The 14,718-nt window shown below is 49.2% G+C and overlaps 1 protein-coding gene across 1 annotated transcript in view; it reads left to right on the top strand.

Moving 5' to 3' along the window:
• Window positions 1-2,983: 2,983 nt before the first annotated feature.
• The window catches only part of LOC138663732 (zinc finger protein 665-like), a 78,336-nt gene continuing 66,601 nt past the window's right edge, over window positions 2,984-14,718 (top strand). Inside the window, exons 1-5 of the mRNA XM_069750055.1 lie at window positions 2,984-3,025; window positions 6,159-6,305; window positions 6,435-6,614; window positions 6,695-6,818; window positions 6,906-7,003. Of these exons, the coding sequence (XP_069606156.1) occupies window positions 2,999-3,025; window positions 6,159-6,305; window positions 6,435-6,614; window positions 6,695-6,818; window positions 6,906-7,003 (576 nt within the window). The 5' untranslated portion in view covers window positions 2,984-2,998. The remainder of the gene's footprint in view (window positions 3,026-6,158; window positions 6,306-6,434; window positions 6,615-6,694; window positions 6,819-6,905; window positions 7,004-14,718) is intronic.

Here is a 14,718-nt window from a genome sequence, read left to right as displayed (position 1 = left end):
GTTCTCTTTCTTTTCTCCTTGCTCAGTATGGCACACACAATGCAATTTTCATCTGGTTTCAGGTGTGATTTTCATATTGCCCACACCTTTTACTTGCCACAGGTGAGTTTGAATGAGCATCACATGCTCGAAACCAAGTTGTTTACCCACAATTTTGAAAAGGTGGCAACAATTTTAACCATGCCATCATTGCGGTTTTCTATGAAATGATGTCCAATTTGCCTTTTTTGCTCTATTGTTTTGTGTTATTTCAATACGCACAAAGGAAATAAACGTGTATAACAAAACAAGTGTAATTGAAACAATTTCCTGGGAAAAATACTAAATTTTCTGGAACAATTTCTAGGGTGCCCACACTTTTGGCTATGACTGTATATACACAAAAGAGCAGAGACATGACAAAACAAATGGATAAAACATACAAACTGAGTTCAAACAATCCATTATTAGCTTGGAAAAGTGGTGTCATAAATCCTTGTGACAGATTTAGTCCTGTGTGGAGGATATCACAGACTGTAATTAATTTTTGTTCCCAGACCCTTTGGTGTTTTGTGATTTGAAGTTGTATTTTAATATGAAAACTTTCATATTGCTGATGTGTCTTGGAGAACAGAGATGTTTGGACTCAGGTAGATGTTTTTTTTGTGTGTGTAATGCACTATTTCTTTTCCCATTTCCCAACAGAGAGACCCCCAGTAACACATATAGATACAAGATTAAGTACACCACTGTGGAAAAGACATGGGAATGTTCCAGGAATTTATGTTCCTGTTTTCTGTTGGGGATCTGTATCCTGTCTGTGGTCGTTACATGAGTGCAGGTTCTGCAGATCCTCACACTGCAAGGATAAGTTCCTCTTGGGGGATCAGAGGGCACTGAGCTTAATAATAAATAATAATTTTATTTATATAGCGCCAACATATTCCGCAGCGCTTTACAACTTATAGAGGGGACTTGCACAGACAATAGACTTTACAGCATAACAGAAATACAGTTCAAAACAGATACCAGGAGGAATGAGGGCCCTGTTCGCAAGCTTACAATCTATGAGGAAAAGGGGAGACACGAGAGGTGGATGATAACAATTGCTTTAGTTATTCGGACCAGCCATAGTGTAAGGCCGGGGTCACACTAGACCGTAATACGGACGAGTGCAATGCGATAAAAATTCGCATAGCACTCGTCCCACTGTTAATCTATGGGGCAGCTCCCATCATCCGATATTTTCTCGGCCGTATTCAGGATCCGAGTGAAATCGCAGCATGCTGCGATTGTCAGCGTATCTCGGCCGAGAATCGCCAATGAAAGTCTATGTGGGCGAGAAAAAATAGCACAGCACACGGACCATCAGTGTGACTTGAGAGAAATTCTCAAGCATTGGGCAGGTGACAGGAAAGGCTCAGCCATTATTTGCTCATTTTGCAAGTGTGTGAGAAAATCTCACCATACGGATGTCACACGGATGTCAAACGGATCATTTGATGCGAGAAAATCGCATCCTCGCACTGCACACGGATTAATGTTTTGGTAACATTTGTGCGACTCTCGTCCGTCAAAAACGGACCGTTTTTTTATACGTTGTGTGTGTCCCCGGCCTAAGGTTCAGGTGTTCATGTAAAGCTGCATGAACCAGTTAACTGCCTAAGTATGTAACAGTACAGACACAGAGGGCTATTAACTGCATAAAGTGTATGAGAACATGATGTGAGGAACCTGATTATGGTCCTGTGTGAGCGGTGACTGCGGGGAGTAGGGAGGGACTTATCGGACTGTGGCCGTCGCTGATTGGTCGCGGCAGCCATGACAGGCAGCTGCCGAGACCAATCAGCGAATGAATATCCGTGACAGAAAGAAAGAAGGACAGACGGAAGTACCCCTTAGACAATTATATAGTAGAAGGTTTTGTTTGTTTTTTGAATGGGCCACATAGGGATAGTTAGGTTAATGCGTTGAGGCGGTAGGCCAATCTGAACAAATGCGTTTTTAAGGCACGCTTAAAACTGTGGGGATTGGGGATTAATCGTATTAACTTTCTGAGATTACTTAAGTTTAGAGGCTGTCTGTAGTCTTGGAGGGTCTTTGAATAGTATTTTCTGCCAGTCAAGTATTTTAGCAGTTTTTCTCAGCACTTCAAATACACGTCATACACACAGCTCTGTACTCATCTTACACACATGGCTACATTTCCCACAAGTTGTCTGTGCTCCATTCACATTGTATGCACGTCATAGACACAAGCTGCTCTGCACATATCATATACGCCTGACTCTGCTCCGTACACCTCGTACACACACGGCTCCGCTCCATACACCTCGTACACAAGCGGCTCTGCTCCGTACATGTCGTACACAAGCGGCTCCGCACACCTGGTACACACACGGCTCCGCTCTGTACACCTCGTACACACGCAGCTCAGCTCCGTACACTATCGGCTCCGCTCCGTACACTTCGTACACAAGCGGCTCCGCTCCCTACACCTCGTACACACATGGCTCCGCTCTGTACACCTTGTACACACACGGCTCTGCTCCGTACACCTCCTACACACACGGCTCCGCTCCGTACACCTCGTACACAAGCGGCTCCGCTCCGTACACCTCCTACACACGGCTCCGCTCCGTACACTTCATACACACACGGCTCCGCTCCGTACACCTCATACACACGCGGCTCTGCTCCGTACACCTTGTACACACACGGCTCTGCTCCGTACACCTCCTACACACACGGCTCCGCTCCGTACACTTCGTACACAAGCGGCTCCGCTCCCTACACCTCGTACACACATGGCTCCGCTCTGTACACCTTGTACACACGCGGCTCTGCTACATCCACACTGTAAACCCCTCCTGACCCCACACATAAACTTCCCCTCATCCAGCACCATGACAACCAGCACAGCAGAGTCCTGCATACACTGAGGCCCCTGATCATGTGACCCCTGACTCCTCCCCCCTGTGACCTCATCACAGGTCCTGTGCGCACAGAGCAGCCATATATGTGGAGTGCGGCTCTGCAGGTGGAGGTAGGTGCTGGAGCCCCGTTATTCTCTATCAGGATTAGCCGCTGGTCACACTCGGCCATTTTTCCTCACCATGTAATAAATGGTCTTTCCCATCTCTGTGCTGTTCCGTTTTCCCCTGAATACACACGTTCCCCCCCAGTTGCTGGTCGCTGGGGTCTGACCTGTGACCCGGAGACCCTGAGATCGGACTCTGCAGTCCTGGGTGTCTGGGGGGTTTGTGCTCGGCCTCCATTCTTTATGGCGCAGCATTAGGGGAATCTGTCACCACATCGGACCTGTCTGAGCCGCTAATATCCGGGTTAGGGTACGTTCACATTTGCGGTTTGCGCCGCAGCGTCGCCGCCGCAACAAAACGCATGCGTCGTGCGGCCCTATCTTTAACATTGGGGCCGCATGTGCATGCGTTGTGTTGCGTTTTACGCCGCATGCGGCGTTAGGGCGCACCTGTCTGGGCGCGGCAAACGCAACATGTTGGATTTTTTGTGCGGCGCCAACCTTTTAAAAAACGCATGCGTCGTGCGGCCCTATCTTTAACATTGGCGCCGCATGGGGCCGCATGTGCATGCGTTTTGCTGCGTTTTTGTTTGCGTTGTGCGTTGCGGCGACGACGCTGCGGCGCACAACGCAAATGTGAACTTTACCTTACAGACGGCTGAGGACAGTGACCCCTGTGCGCCTCATACAGTCGGGGCCATAAGTATTTGCCCCCTTGAAGATCTCCCAGAACATTATTACCATTACATGTTTTGTTCTACAGGTGCTGAGCCTGGAGCTGAGCTTCACATGGGCACCGAGATGGCGATAATAGGCTGTGGGGTGACATAAGAGCGCACTATGGGGGACTGACCGGATACATGGGGCATTGGTGTTGTGATATTTGCTCACCTTGTGGGGTTGTGAAACACACAAAAAGAGGCTGATAACTTCCCGCTGCTGCTCCGAGAGTCGGAAGAATTAGGGAATAGCGCCACCCGGAGGCCACAACTACTGTGGGTTTTAAGCCGATTAGGGAAAATTAATCCCTTACATACCGCTGTCAAGTAATTGGTTGCAAAGAAGTCACAAGACTCTCTTAGTAACTGTCGAACCCCCGTGATAAGAATTGTGGGTCCCGATGGTTACCATGGTAACCTGAGGTCATGTGATGACCCCAGGGTATGGTGGCCTGTGAGAACCAGCTATAGGCCGGGGTCAGACTAGCGTATGGCATCCAATGTGAGAGCGTCGGATGTGATATGCTAATGACCCTCGGCTCCTGTTCTGCTGCGAGTGGGAGCCGAGTGTCATGCGTCTGTGCTCCGAGTCTCTTGCACAGAGAGGATCAGAACACAGCTACGGAGGAGGCGGAGAAATGAATTTCTCCATCTCCTCCATTGCCGGGGTCAGCGTATAACGCACATCACTCAGATAATATCCGAGTGATGGGCTTTGTCTCACTTACACACATAGGCTTACATGGGTGCGAGTAAGCAGAGACTCGGCCGAGTGTCGGTGACAATCGCAGCAGCAGGGATTTTACTCGCACATTGAAAGCTGCTCCATAGATGAATACTGGTCCGAGCGCTATGTGATGTTTTATCGCATCGCACTCTTCCGTATTCATCGCTAGTGTGACTCCGGCCATAAGCTGAGTCTCACAGGCACAGTCAGTGAGGCACTGACAGTCTCTTGCACCGTGGTACGCGAGTACAGCAATGTGTGAGACAAGTAATAAAAAATAAAAATTATACATGTCCCACATTGGGACTAAGATCGAACGTAAAATAAAATGTATGTAAAAAAAACCCACAAAGCTCATTCATCACGAAAAACCATTGCCACTTAAAACGCAGTGTTTGTGATAAAACAAAAAAAAGTACACATAAGCTGTATAGCCGCATCCGGAACAACCTGCTCTATGAAACTGGCTTGTTATTTATTCCTTATGGAAAGCACCATAAAAAAACACACAACCAAAATGAAAGTCATTTTTTCATCTTTCTGACTAAAAAGTAATTTAAAAAAAAAAATGGTGTAAATGTCCCGCAAAAAACAAGCCGAACATGGCTCATCCAGCAAAAAAATAAAAAAGGTTACAGCTCTCAAAATGTGATGATGCAAAAACAAATTAATTTAGTAAACTATTGGCTTTAGTGTCTAAAAAGAGAAAAGCTTAAAAAAAATGAGTGGTATCGCTGTAATTGACCGACCCGACGAACAAATTAGTCTTGTCACTTTTACCGCACAGTGGACGGCATAAAAAATAAAAACACTAACTGAATTGCTATTTTTTCTTCATTCTGTGTCTGAAAAATCTGAATAACAAGCGATCAAAAAATATTATGTGCCCCAAAATAGTATAATAAAATCTAAAAAAATAAGCCATCATACAGCTCTGTTCACTAAACAATAACAAACTTACAGCTCTCAGACAAAAAAACCCTACTTTTTATCATAAAACACTTTTACTGTGTGAAAGCAGTAAAAAAATATAACTCTGGTATCACTGTAATCTCACCGACCCAAAGAATAAATTTGCCTTATCAATTATACCGCACGGTAAACTATGCAAAAATAAAAATATCAACTATTCTTATACTGCCGTCTATTTGTTCATTCTACCTCTCAAAAATTGGAATAAGGCTCAGTTCCTATTTATCCTGCACTCTCAGCTTAGTGCTTAGCTCAGGGAGCTACTCACTTATGAGACAGTGGAGTCACTTTGGTCTGTGTTCCAGCGGTGCCCCGTGTTTTAGGAATCTTTTCAGTGAACAAGTGTGGACGGCTAAAAAGTGTGCACTCCTGAAAAGATGGATACAACCTGAGCAGATGCCAAACTGAGTACCATGTGTCTCCATCTGCATCACTATGGTGGGTGGTTTCATCTGAATCGCATTTTTAAGGAATTTATATGGAAACCCCAAAATCTGTGACAAATTTTGTGAATTTTTAAAAAGTTGTAGTTGGTAATTCAGCCAAAAACATCTGAAACCATGGCCTTATTGGTGAACATTAAAGCAAACACAGATTAACACTTCACACATCATTTCTGCAGTAGGTAATTGGATATAAAGTGTTCAGTAATTGTATTGTTACGTGGGATTCTTTATGATGTTACATTGGCTCATCTTCTTCCCATCTCATTCATCTTTAGGTCCCTATGATATCTGATCCTCTCTGTGGAGATCTGTATAAGAGAACTTACCTGATAGACCCGTCAAGGATGGCTAGAGATAGAGATAAGATGGTGGACAGGATATTACACCTCACCCTAGAGATCCTCTTCCGGCTTACTGGAGAGGTGAGGGATTCTGATGACGTCACATTACATCATTCTTATCTGTGGGAATAACAGATGGACAGAACTGGAGAGGTGAGGACTCTGGAAATGTCTGTAGTGAGATTTATTAATGTGTCTCTCCATAACCAGGATTACACAGTAGTGAAGAAGACCTCTAGTGAGCGCTGTCAGGACCCTGTGTCTGAGGGATGGGAAAAAACTCTGAGCCCAATCACGGGGCCTCCACCTCACCCCCTGATACATGAGGCCATCAATGACCAAAAGATCCTAGAACTCACCTACAAGATGATTGAGCTGCTGACTGGAGAGGTGACACTGCTGGGAATGCTGAGACATTATACAGTAACACTATGAAGGGATCATGGGATGACCGTATCATTGTATGTCAGGTTCCTGTAAGGTGTCAGGATGTCGCTGTCTATTTCTCCATGGAGGAGTGGGAGTATTTAGAAGGACACAAAGATCTGTACAAGGACGTCTTGATGGAGGTTCCCCAGCCCCTCACATCACCAGGTAACAGACTAAACTAACTAAATACACACGGCCTATAATTATCTGTATGTAAAGAATGAATTCAGTCCCTGTATGTGTTTCCTCCAGCTCTATCCAGTAAGTGGACTACACCAGAGAGATGTCCCCGTCTTCTTCTTTCACAGGACTGTAAACAAGAAGATCCCAATGTTCCTCAGGATCATCAGGTAGATGGAGAGAAGGTGTCATGAGAGCTCCCCTATGATGTGTAGATGGCTATAAAGGTCTTGTGCTCAGTCTTGTTTTATCCACCAGTATTACAGTATTTTTCGAACTATAAGACGCACTTTTTCTCCCCCCAATTTTTTTTTTCGGGGGGAAATCGGGGTGCGTCTTATAGTCCCAATGTAGATTACAAGGGAGGGGGGCAGTGGTAGAGCGGGGTCACAGGAGAACAGAAAGCCGGCGGCAGGTGTGGAGCTCGTCATTCAGCCGAGATATAAATCTGCACCCGTACTGCCTCCGGCTGCCATTTTCATGAATCCCATTGCTGGAAAATCAATGTACATAGCAGGGACTCTGCTACAGCCTCATCGCTGACATTTTCTTGAAGCCCAGGGCTGCACTATTGCACAGCTGGGACACCTCTTCCTCCCAGCCCAGGGCCCACCGCATCGCCCCACTCGTGCCCAGGGCTGTGGAGTTGTTAAGACAGTATTTTGACTCCGCAACTTCCCCAACTCCACAGCACTGCACAGCACTATCGATTCCAGCCATTTTTCCTTTTAAAAAGTTGAACAGTGCTCCTTCTCTTCCAAGCTTTGCTGTGTGCCAAAACAATAATTTTCCCCCACAATTTTCCCCCTGCATACTGAGGAGAAATTGCACAACAAATTTTGGGGTCTATTTTCTCCTGCTACGCTTGTAAAAATATTTTTTTTCAGAACGGTGTCACTTTAGGTGTTTTCTGTTGTATAGACTCCCCAAAGTCACTTCAAATGTAATGTGTTACCTAAAAAATGGTTTTGTAAATATTGTTGGAAAAATAATAAATTGCGGTTGAACTTTTAACTTTTCTAACTTCCTAACAAAAATTATGCTTCAAAAATGATGCATATATAAAGTAGTCATGTGGGAAATGTTATTTATTAACTATTTTCTGTGACATGACTCTTTGGTTTAAGTGCATAAGAACTAAAAGTTTGGAATTGTGAAATGTTCAACATTTTTGCCACATTTCCAATAAGTTTTATTGAAAATTGTTCATGAGCAAACAAGGGAAACAGAAAAATTGACTCCGTCATTAAGGCTAGGTTCACATTAGTGTTTCTGTGTGCAGCGTATCATCTGCATGCGCAAATGCATGCAAAAGCATGTTTCTCTATCGCCTTTCATTGGGGGACACAGGAACCATGGGTGTATGCTGCTGCCACTAGGAGGCTGACACTATGCAAATAAAAAGTTAGCTCCTCCTCTGCAGTGTACACCCCACCGACAGGAAGTAGGATCTTCAGTTTAGCTTAGTGTCAGTAGGAGGTGGACACGGGTCTTTCATTAGACCCTTATCTACCTCAATGTGCGTCGTTTACCTTCAGGTTTTTCCGGAGGGATACAGGGTGAACAGTCACACCTGTAGTCCCACTATGCGGACTATGAGTACGGCGTGTACTGCCACCCCGTATCCTCATAGATTCCTCTCCAGGACCAAGATCCTAGCACACAAGCGTGCTCAGAAGTCCGGTCCTGGCTCCGTCCCCCACCCACTCGCCCACCAGAGCCTGTCGGTCGGAGGAGACGAGGACGTCCATCAGCTCCGTGGACGTCTCATTCCTTCCAGGTTAGTACCGGCGGGGGATCTTTAGGTGAGTATTTTCCCGCCCCACCCTGTGGCTTCCCTGGATCCCAGAGGAAAAAAAAAAAAAAAATCCTATTTAGGGGGGTTTTCTGATGCGAATCGCATCTCTTTTCAGCCGCGCCACTTCCGTGGATGCGGCCTCCCTGTTCCGGCGCGGCTGCCTTTACGGACCACCGCGCCGCTTCTTGTCCAGGCACGCTATCTGCGTGGCCTTGCTCAGGGGGGGGACATTTCCACCTCGGGTCCTGCAGGCTTCCCAGCCCCAGCTTCAGCGCGGTGGCTTCGGCCCTCAGTGGCTCCCCTGCTCCGGCCGCTGTTTGCGGCCGTTCATTTCTTTTCTGCGTGGTGGCTTTGCCAGCCGTCGCATCGCTCTGGCCGCTGTATGCGGCCGTTCTTTTCAGCGCGGCGGCTTCCCAGCCGCCACATCGCTTCGGCCCTCTCTGGCTTCCCTGCTCCGGCCGCTGTATGCGGCTGTTCATTTCTATTCAGCGCGGCGGCTTTGCCGGCCGCCGCATCGCTTCGGGCCCCCTGCAGCTGCGTCCCTCTGGCCGCTTACAGTGCCGCTCATCCTCCCTCAGCGCGGCGGCTTGCCAGACCGCCACACCACTTGGGACCTGCGGCTGCGCTGCTCCCGCCGCTGTAGGCGGCCGCTCACCATCGCCTTCTGCGGCGCACGGTTCTCCGCTGCGGCCCTTCCATGCCGGTCACCGATCGCTAATTTAGGCCCCGGCTTCTGCCTGGGCCTACTTCCGGTGCCGGACTCCGCCCCCCTTCCTTGTTCGTCGGGCGGGCTTTTCTCCCGCCCGACAATTTCACTGAGAACCGCCTTTTCTCCTCCCACCGGCGCCATCTTGGGACTCCTGAACCACGAGTCCCCTCCTCCGGAACAAGAGAGTGAGATAGTACAGTGGTAAGGTGTGCAGGCTTGCAAACAGAGAGCTGTGAGTTCGAACCCCAGCAATGAAAGTTAATTTTAAGCAACGCAGATCGATCAAGATTACGGCAGCAGGCCTTACCACCCTCCTGCCTAAGGGTCTATTTCTCGCCGGAGGTCCATACCATCTAGCCGGACAGCTTCCTCCGGATTTCGTCTGCCGTAAGTAGCTCTGCACCGCAGACTGACACTCCGCTATGTCTGTCCTGCAGCAACCCGATTGTTCCCACCGCCCAGGATCCCCCAGCTGATCCGCCCCAGAGTGATACCCATCCCAGGCTGGGCCTCCTCTCTGTCTCAATCGGTGGCCAATTTAACATGGGTGTCTCAAACCCTGGTTTCCGTGCTGGATCGGTTACCCCTGCAGACCCCCGCAGTAGCCACCGGGTCGCAGGAAGCTCCGTCCAAGCCTTCCAAGGCTAGCTGCAAAAGGTCCAGACAGGAACGCCGGTCTGAGTCCTCTTCTCGCTCCATCTCGCCACTCGGTCCTCCTCTGCGGTCGGCGTCCTCCCGATCCTCATCCGCTGAGTCAGGCGAGGCTTCTCTGATGCGCCTTCGGAGGATAATTTGGGGCCGGATTCGAACCAAATCGCTAACATGAGGGATATGGTTCAAAGCCTCATTGGAGCGACCAATCAGACCTGTGGCATCGAAGATTCCTCTACGAAACCCGCAGATCAGGCGGTTTCGTTTAGACGGTCTAAACTACCTCCCAAGGTATTTGCTCCTCATCCTGAATTCGAGGAGCTTCTGGCCAGAGAGAGCGAATTCGACCAGACGTTCTCAAAGAGACAAGCAAGACGCTCATATCTCTTTCCTCCGGATCTCATTGCCAACCGGAATGAGAGGCGTTAGAGAACGACCTCTCCCCCTGTGGATCCGTCGGCCGCTAGACTTGCCGCCAACACAGTCCTTACGCTGTCCGGTGGGCGGCTCTGAAAGATTCCATCGATAGGATCATGGAATCCTTCGTGAAGTCGGCCTTCGAAACTGCCGCATCATCCCAATGCCCGGCTTTGGCTTCCTCATGGGTTTCGAAGTCTGTATCTGAGGGGCTAAACAACTCCGTTGGGGCATTCAAGCTGGAGCTCCGTCAGGCCGGCTGGCGGAACTTGCCACCCAGATTACTCATGCCGGGGAATAATTTGTTCCCGGGACGTCGCGTCTTCTGCCGCACGGGCGCCCAGTAATGTCGTTGCCAGCTGTCGCACTGTTTGACTCAAGAGTCATCGAAGAAGTCCCTCACTAGCCTGCCTTTTCAAGGTTCACGTCCTTTCGGTTCCAAGCTGGACCAAATTATTAAGGACGCCACTGGGGGCACCAGTCCCCTTCTCCAGACCTCACCTAGTTCCCCTTAGGCGGCTACTTTGGTCTTTTCGACCTTTCTCGTAGTTTGCGGCATCAGATTCTTCTTCGCAACTGCAGAGGCCACAGGCATGTTAAGAGAAGAAGGTTTTCTTCGGCTCACTCTTCCCTGGCGTGCCCGCTACTCCTAAGGTGGATTCTCCAGGTCCAGGACTGGAAGTTCCACCTAGGCATGACCCACGACTAGACCCCAGCCCGTTTCTCACACTGGGCAACCGTCTCCTGTTCCTCAGGGACGTCTGGGTCTCCTCAGCAGAGGTCGCATGGGCCAGGGCACCTGTTCCCTCTAGACACAAAATCTTCTTTTCACGGTCCTGGGATCGTTTTCTTCAAATCCCAACCTACGAGAGACCCCGCTCTAGTCCCGGGTTTTCTTTACTGCCATTGTTTCCCTCCTTAAATCCGGAGTAATCGTTCCCGTCCCAGAACAGGAACGGTTCACAGGCTTCTCTTCGAATCCTTTTGTACTGACAGAGAACGACAAGGGTCGTCCCAGTCCGGATCTCAATTTGCTGAACAAGAAGTTTCGTCGGAGACACTTCAGGACGATATCCCCTCGTTCAGTAATCGCTTCCATGGAGGCTCAGGATTTTCGGTTTCAGGCACCCGAAAGTCTATCCATCTTTCCCGACATTCTAACTGTTGCGGGTGGCTCGTCAACAGGAAGAAGTTCCGTCTTGTTCAGCGCCTCGTATCTCCGGGCATGTTCTTCGACACTTGTCGGACCAGAGTCTTCCTTCCCGAAGACAAGATATCCCTCCTTTGTCAGGAAGTTCACTTGCTCCAGGGTTCTCGGCTCCCCTCCTTTCCGATGGGCCTTAGGGGCCCTAAGGAGGTTGGTTGCAACATCGGAAGCAATTTTCCCTTCGCCCGTTTCATTCAAGACTTCTTCAGCAGGCTATTCTATCACAGGGGACAGGTCTGTCTTCTCCCTGCATCGTCCGATCCGGTTTTCTCCCGGGTCAAATGGTTCCTCGACTGGTGGCCGAGGTCACTTCTCTTATCCCAGAGTAGATCCTTCTCAGCATATCCTTCCTTCCAGTTCCCTGGCAGGTGGTGACGACGGGCGCCAGCCCACTCGGCGGAGGCTCAGGGCTTTGTCTCCTGTTCTTTCAGGGTTGTTGGTCGGCGCAGGAGTCCTCTTTGCCGATCAATGTTCTCGAGTTCCGGATCATCTTTCCGTCTTGCCTTCACTGGGTAAGGATTCTCAGCAGCCTGCCAATTCGAACCCAGACAGACAATGACACAGCAGTGGCATACGTCTACCACCAGGGGTGTACTCGGCGTTCTCTGGCCTCGGCCGAGATTCCAGGATCCTCCTTTGGACAGAGGCAACGGTCCTGGTGAGCTCCGCAGTGCATGTCCCCGGCGTGGACATTTAGGCCGCCGACTTCCTCGGCTTCGAGGGCCTCGCGGCAGGGGAATGGTACTTTAGGAGGTTTCCCGTCGGATTGCTCTTCGATGGGGGACTCCAGAGGTGGACCTCATGGCGTCCCGATTGAACAGGAGGTCCCTCGGGTCGGCCCAGGGTCCCGTGATCCTCTCACAGTGGTGTTGATATTTTGGCCATTCCTTGGTCGCAGTTCCTGCTCCCCTATCGGTTCCCACCCCTTCCCTTGCTTTCCAAACTGTCGAAAAAGATCAAGGCGGGATGGGTGCCGGTCATTCTGATCGTCCCGGATTGACCTTGGAGGTCTTGGTTTGCAGACATCGTCTATCTTCTCGCGGACACCCCTGGTGCCTTCCAAACGGACCCCGATCTGCTGTCTCAGGGTCCGATCTGCCACCCGAATTATCGGTCGCTCAGTTTAACGGCGTGGATGTGGACTCCACTGTTTTTAAGAGTGTACGGCCTTTCGGCCCGGATGAGTCACACTATAATCCAGGCTAGGAAGCCTTCGTCTTCTTCCAGGATCTACTAGTGTACCTGGAAGGCTTACTTTGCTGATGCGAGTCCAACCGCTTTTCACCTATGTCCCTTTTCCCTGCCTTCCATTTGGTTTTCCTTCAGGCAGGACTGGATTCGGGCTTCGCTCTCAGTTCTCAAAAGGGCCAGGTTCCTGCGCTCTTCTTCCCTTTAAGAAGACTTATCTCCTCAGCCACAGGTTAAGACTTTCCTTCAAGGAGTAGTCCACGCTGTCCCTCCGTTCAGGGCCTCTGTGGATTCATGGGATTTAAAGGTTGTGTTGGTTGTTCTTAGGGGTTCTCCCCTTTGAGCCTCTCAGGGAGTTTTCCCTGTCAGTTCTATCTCGGAAGGTGGTTTTTCTCAGGTCCATCTCTTCGATCCGCCGCGTTTTTGAGTTGACGGCCATTTCCTGCCGTCCTCCTTTCTTGATTTTTCCACCAGGATAAGGTGGTCCCAGGCCTCCGCCTTCCTTCCTTTCTCGAGGTGGTTTTCATCTTTCCACCTCAACGAGGACTTCGTTCTACCTTCCTTTTGTCCAGCTCCGACTCATCCTCTGGAGCAAACAGGCTGGACCTCGTCAGGGCAGTGAGGATCTCCCTTGCTAGCACGGCCGCTTTCCGAAAGATGGATTCTCTTTTCGCCATCCCTGATGGCGGCGTAGAGGCCTGCCGGCTTCCAAGGCGACGATTGCTCGCTCGATCAGAATGGCAATTTTGGAAGCTTACCGGGTCAAGCACAGGGGGCCCCCTCCTGAGATGAAGGCTCACTCTACCCGGGCAGTCGGCGCTTCCAGTGCGGTACGTCACAGGGCTTTCGCCGACGGCTTTGCAAAGCGGCAACCTGGTCTTCCATCCACACGTTTCGCCGAACTACGGCGGACTCCAGCCTGGGCAGAAGGATCCTGCAGGCGGCAGTGGTGAGTCCTCTGGCCTGATGGAAGTCTGTTTTTTCCCACCCCAGGGACTGCTTTGGGACGTCCCATGGTTCCTGTGTCCCCCAATGAAAGGCGATAGAGAAAACAGGATTTTTGGTTGCTTACCGTAAAATCTGTTTCTCGGAGCCTTCATTGGGGGACACAGCACCCTCCCAAGTTGAACAGCTCTGTTTACTGTCTACGTTTGAGTTCTTTGAACACTCTGAGTGTTTGAAGCTGTTAATCTGTGAAGCGCCATGGATTTTGTTGGCGCTATATAAAGTTTATTATTATTATATTATCCTTCTCTTTTACACGTTGCTTCTCCTACTGCTTTCTCACTAACTGAAGATCCTACTTCCTGTCGGTGGGGTGTACACTGCAGAGGAGGAGCTAACTTTTTATTTGCATAGTGTCAGCCTCCTAGTGGCAGCAGCATACACCCATGGTTCCTGTGTCCCCCAATGAAGGCTCCGAGAAACAGATTTTACGGTAAGCAACCAAAAATCCTGTTTTATGCAACGTTTTTTATCCGCATCATCTTACACATGATGCAAAAAAAAGCTGCATGTGCATACGTTTTTGCATGCTTTTGCGTTGTTAATGAGCATGCGTTCGATATTTCCAATGCTTTTCCAGTAGAATTTCCTTGACACCAGACACCCAATGCGCGTGTCTCATGTGATTTCTATATAAAGACACACTCTTAGGGTATGTTTCCACGTTCAGAAAACGCTGCGTGTTTGACGCGAGAATGCTGTAGTGTACAGTCATGGCCAAAAGTATTGACACACCTGCAATTCTGTCAGATAATACTCAGTTTCTTCCTGAAAATGATTGCAAACACAAATTCTTTGGTATTATTATCTTCATTTAATTTGTCTTAAATGAAAAAACACAAAAGAGAATGAAGCAAAAAGCAAAACATTGATCATTTCACACAAAACTCCAAAAATGGGCCAGACAAAA

This window comes from Ranitomeya imitator, chromosome 2, assembly GCF_032444005.1.
Source record: "Ranitomeya imitator isolate aRanImi1 chromosome 2, aRanImi1.pri, whole genome shotgun sequence".
NCBI classification, from domain to species: Eukaryota; Metazoa; Chordata; class Amphibia; order Anura; family Dendrobatidae; genus Ranitomeya; species Ranitomeya imitator.
This window is presented reverse-complemented; position numbering and strand designations above follow the sequence as displayed.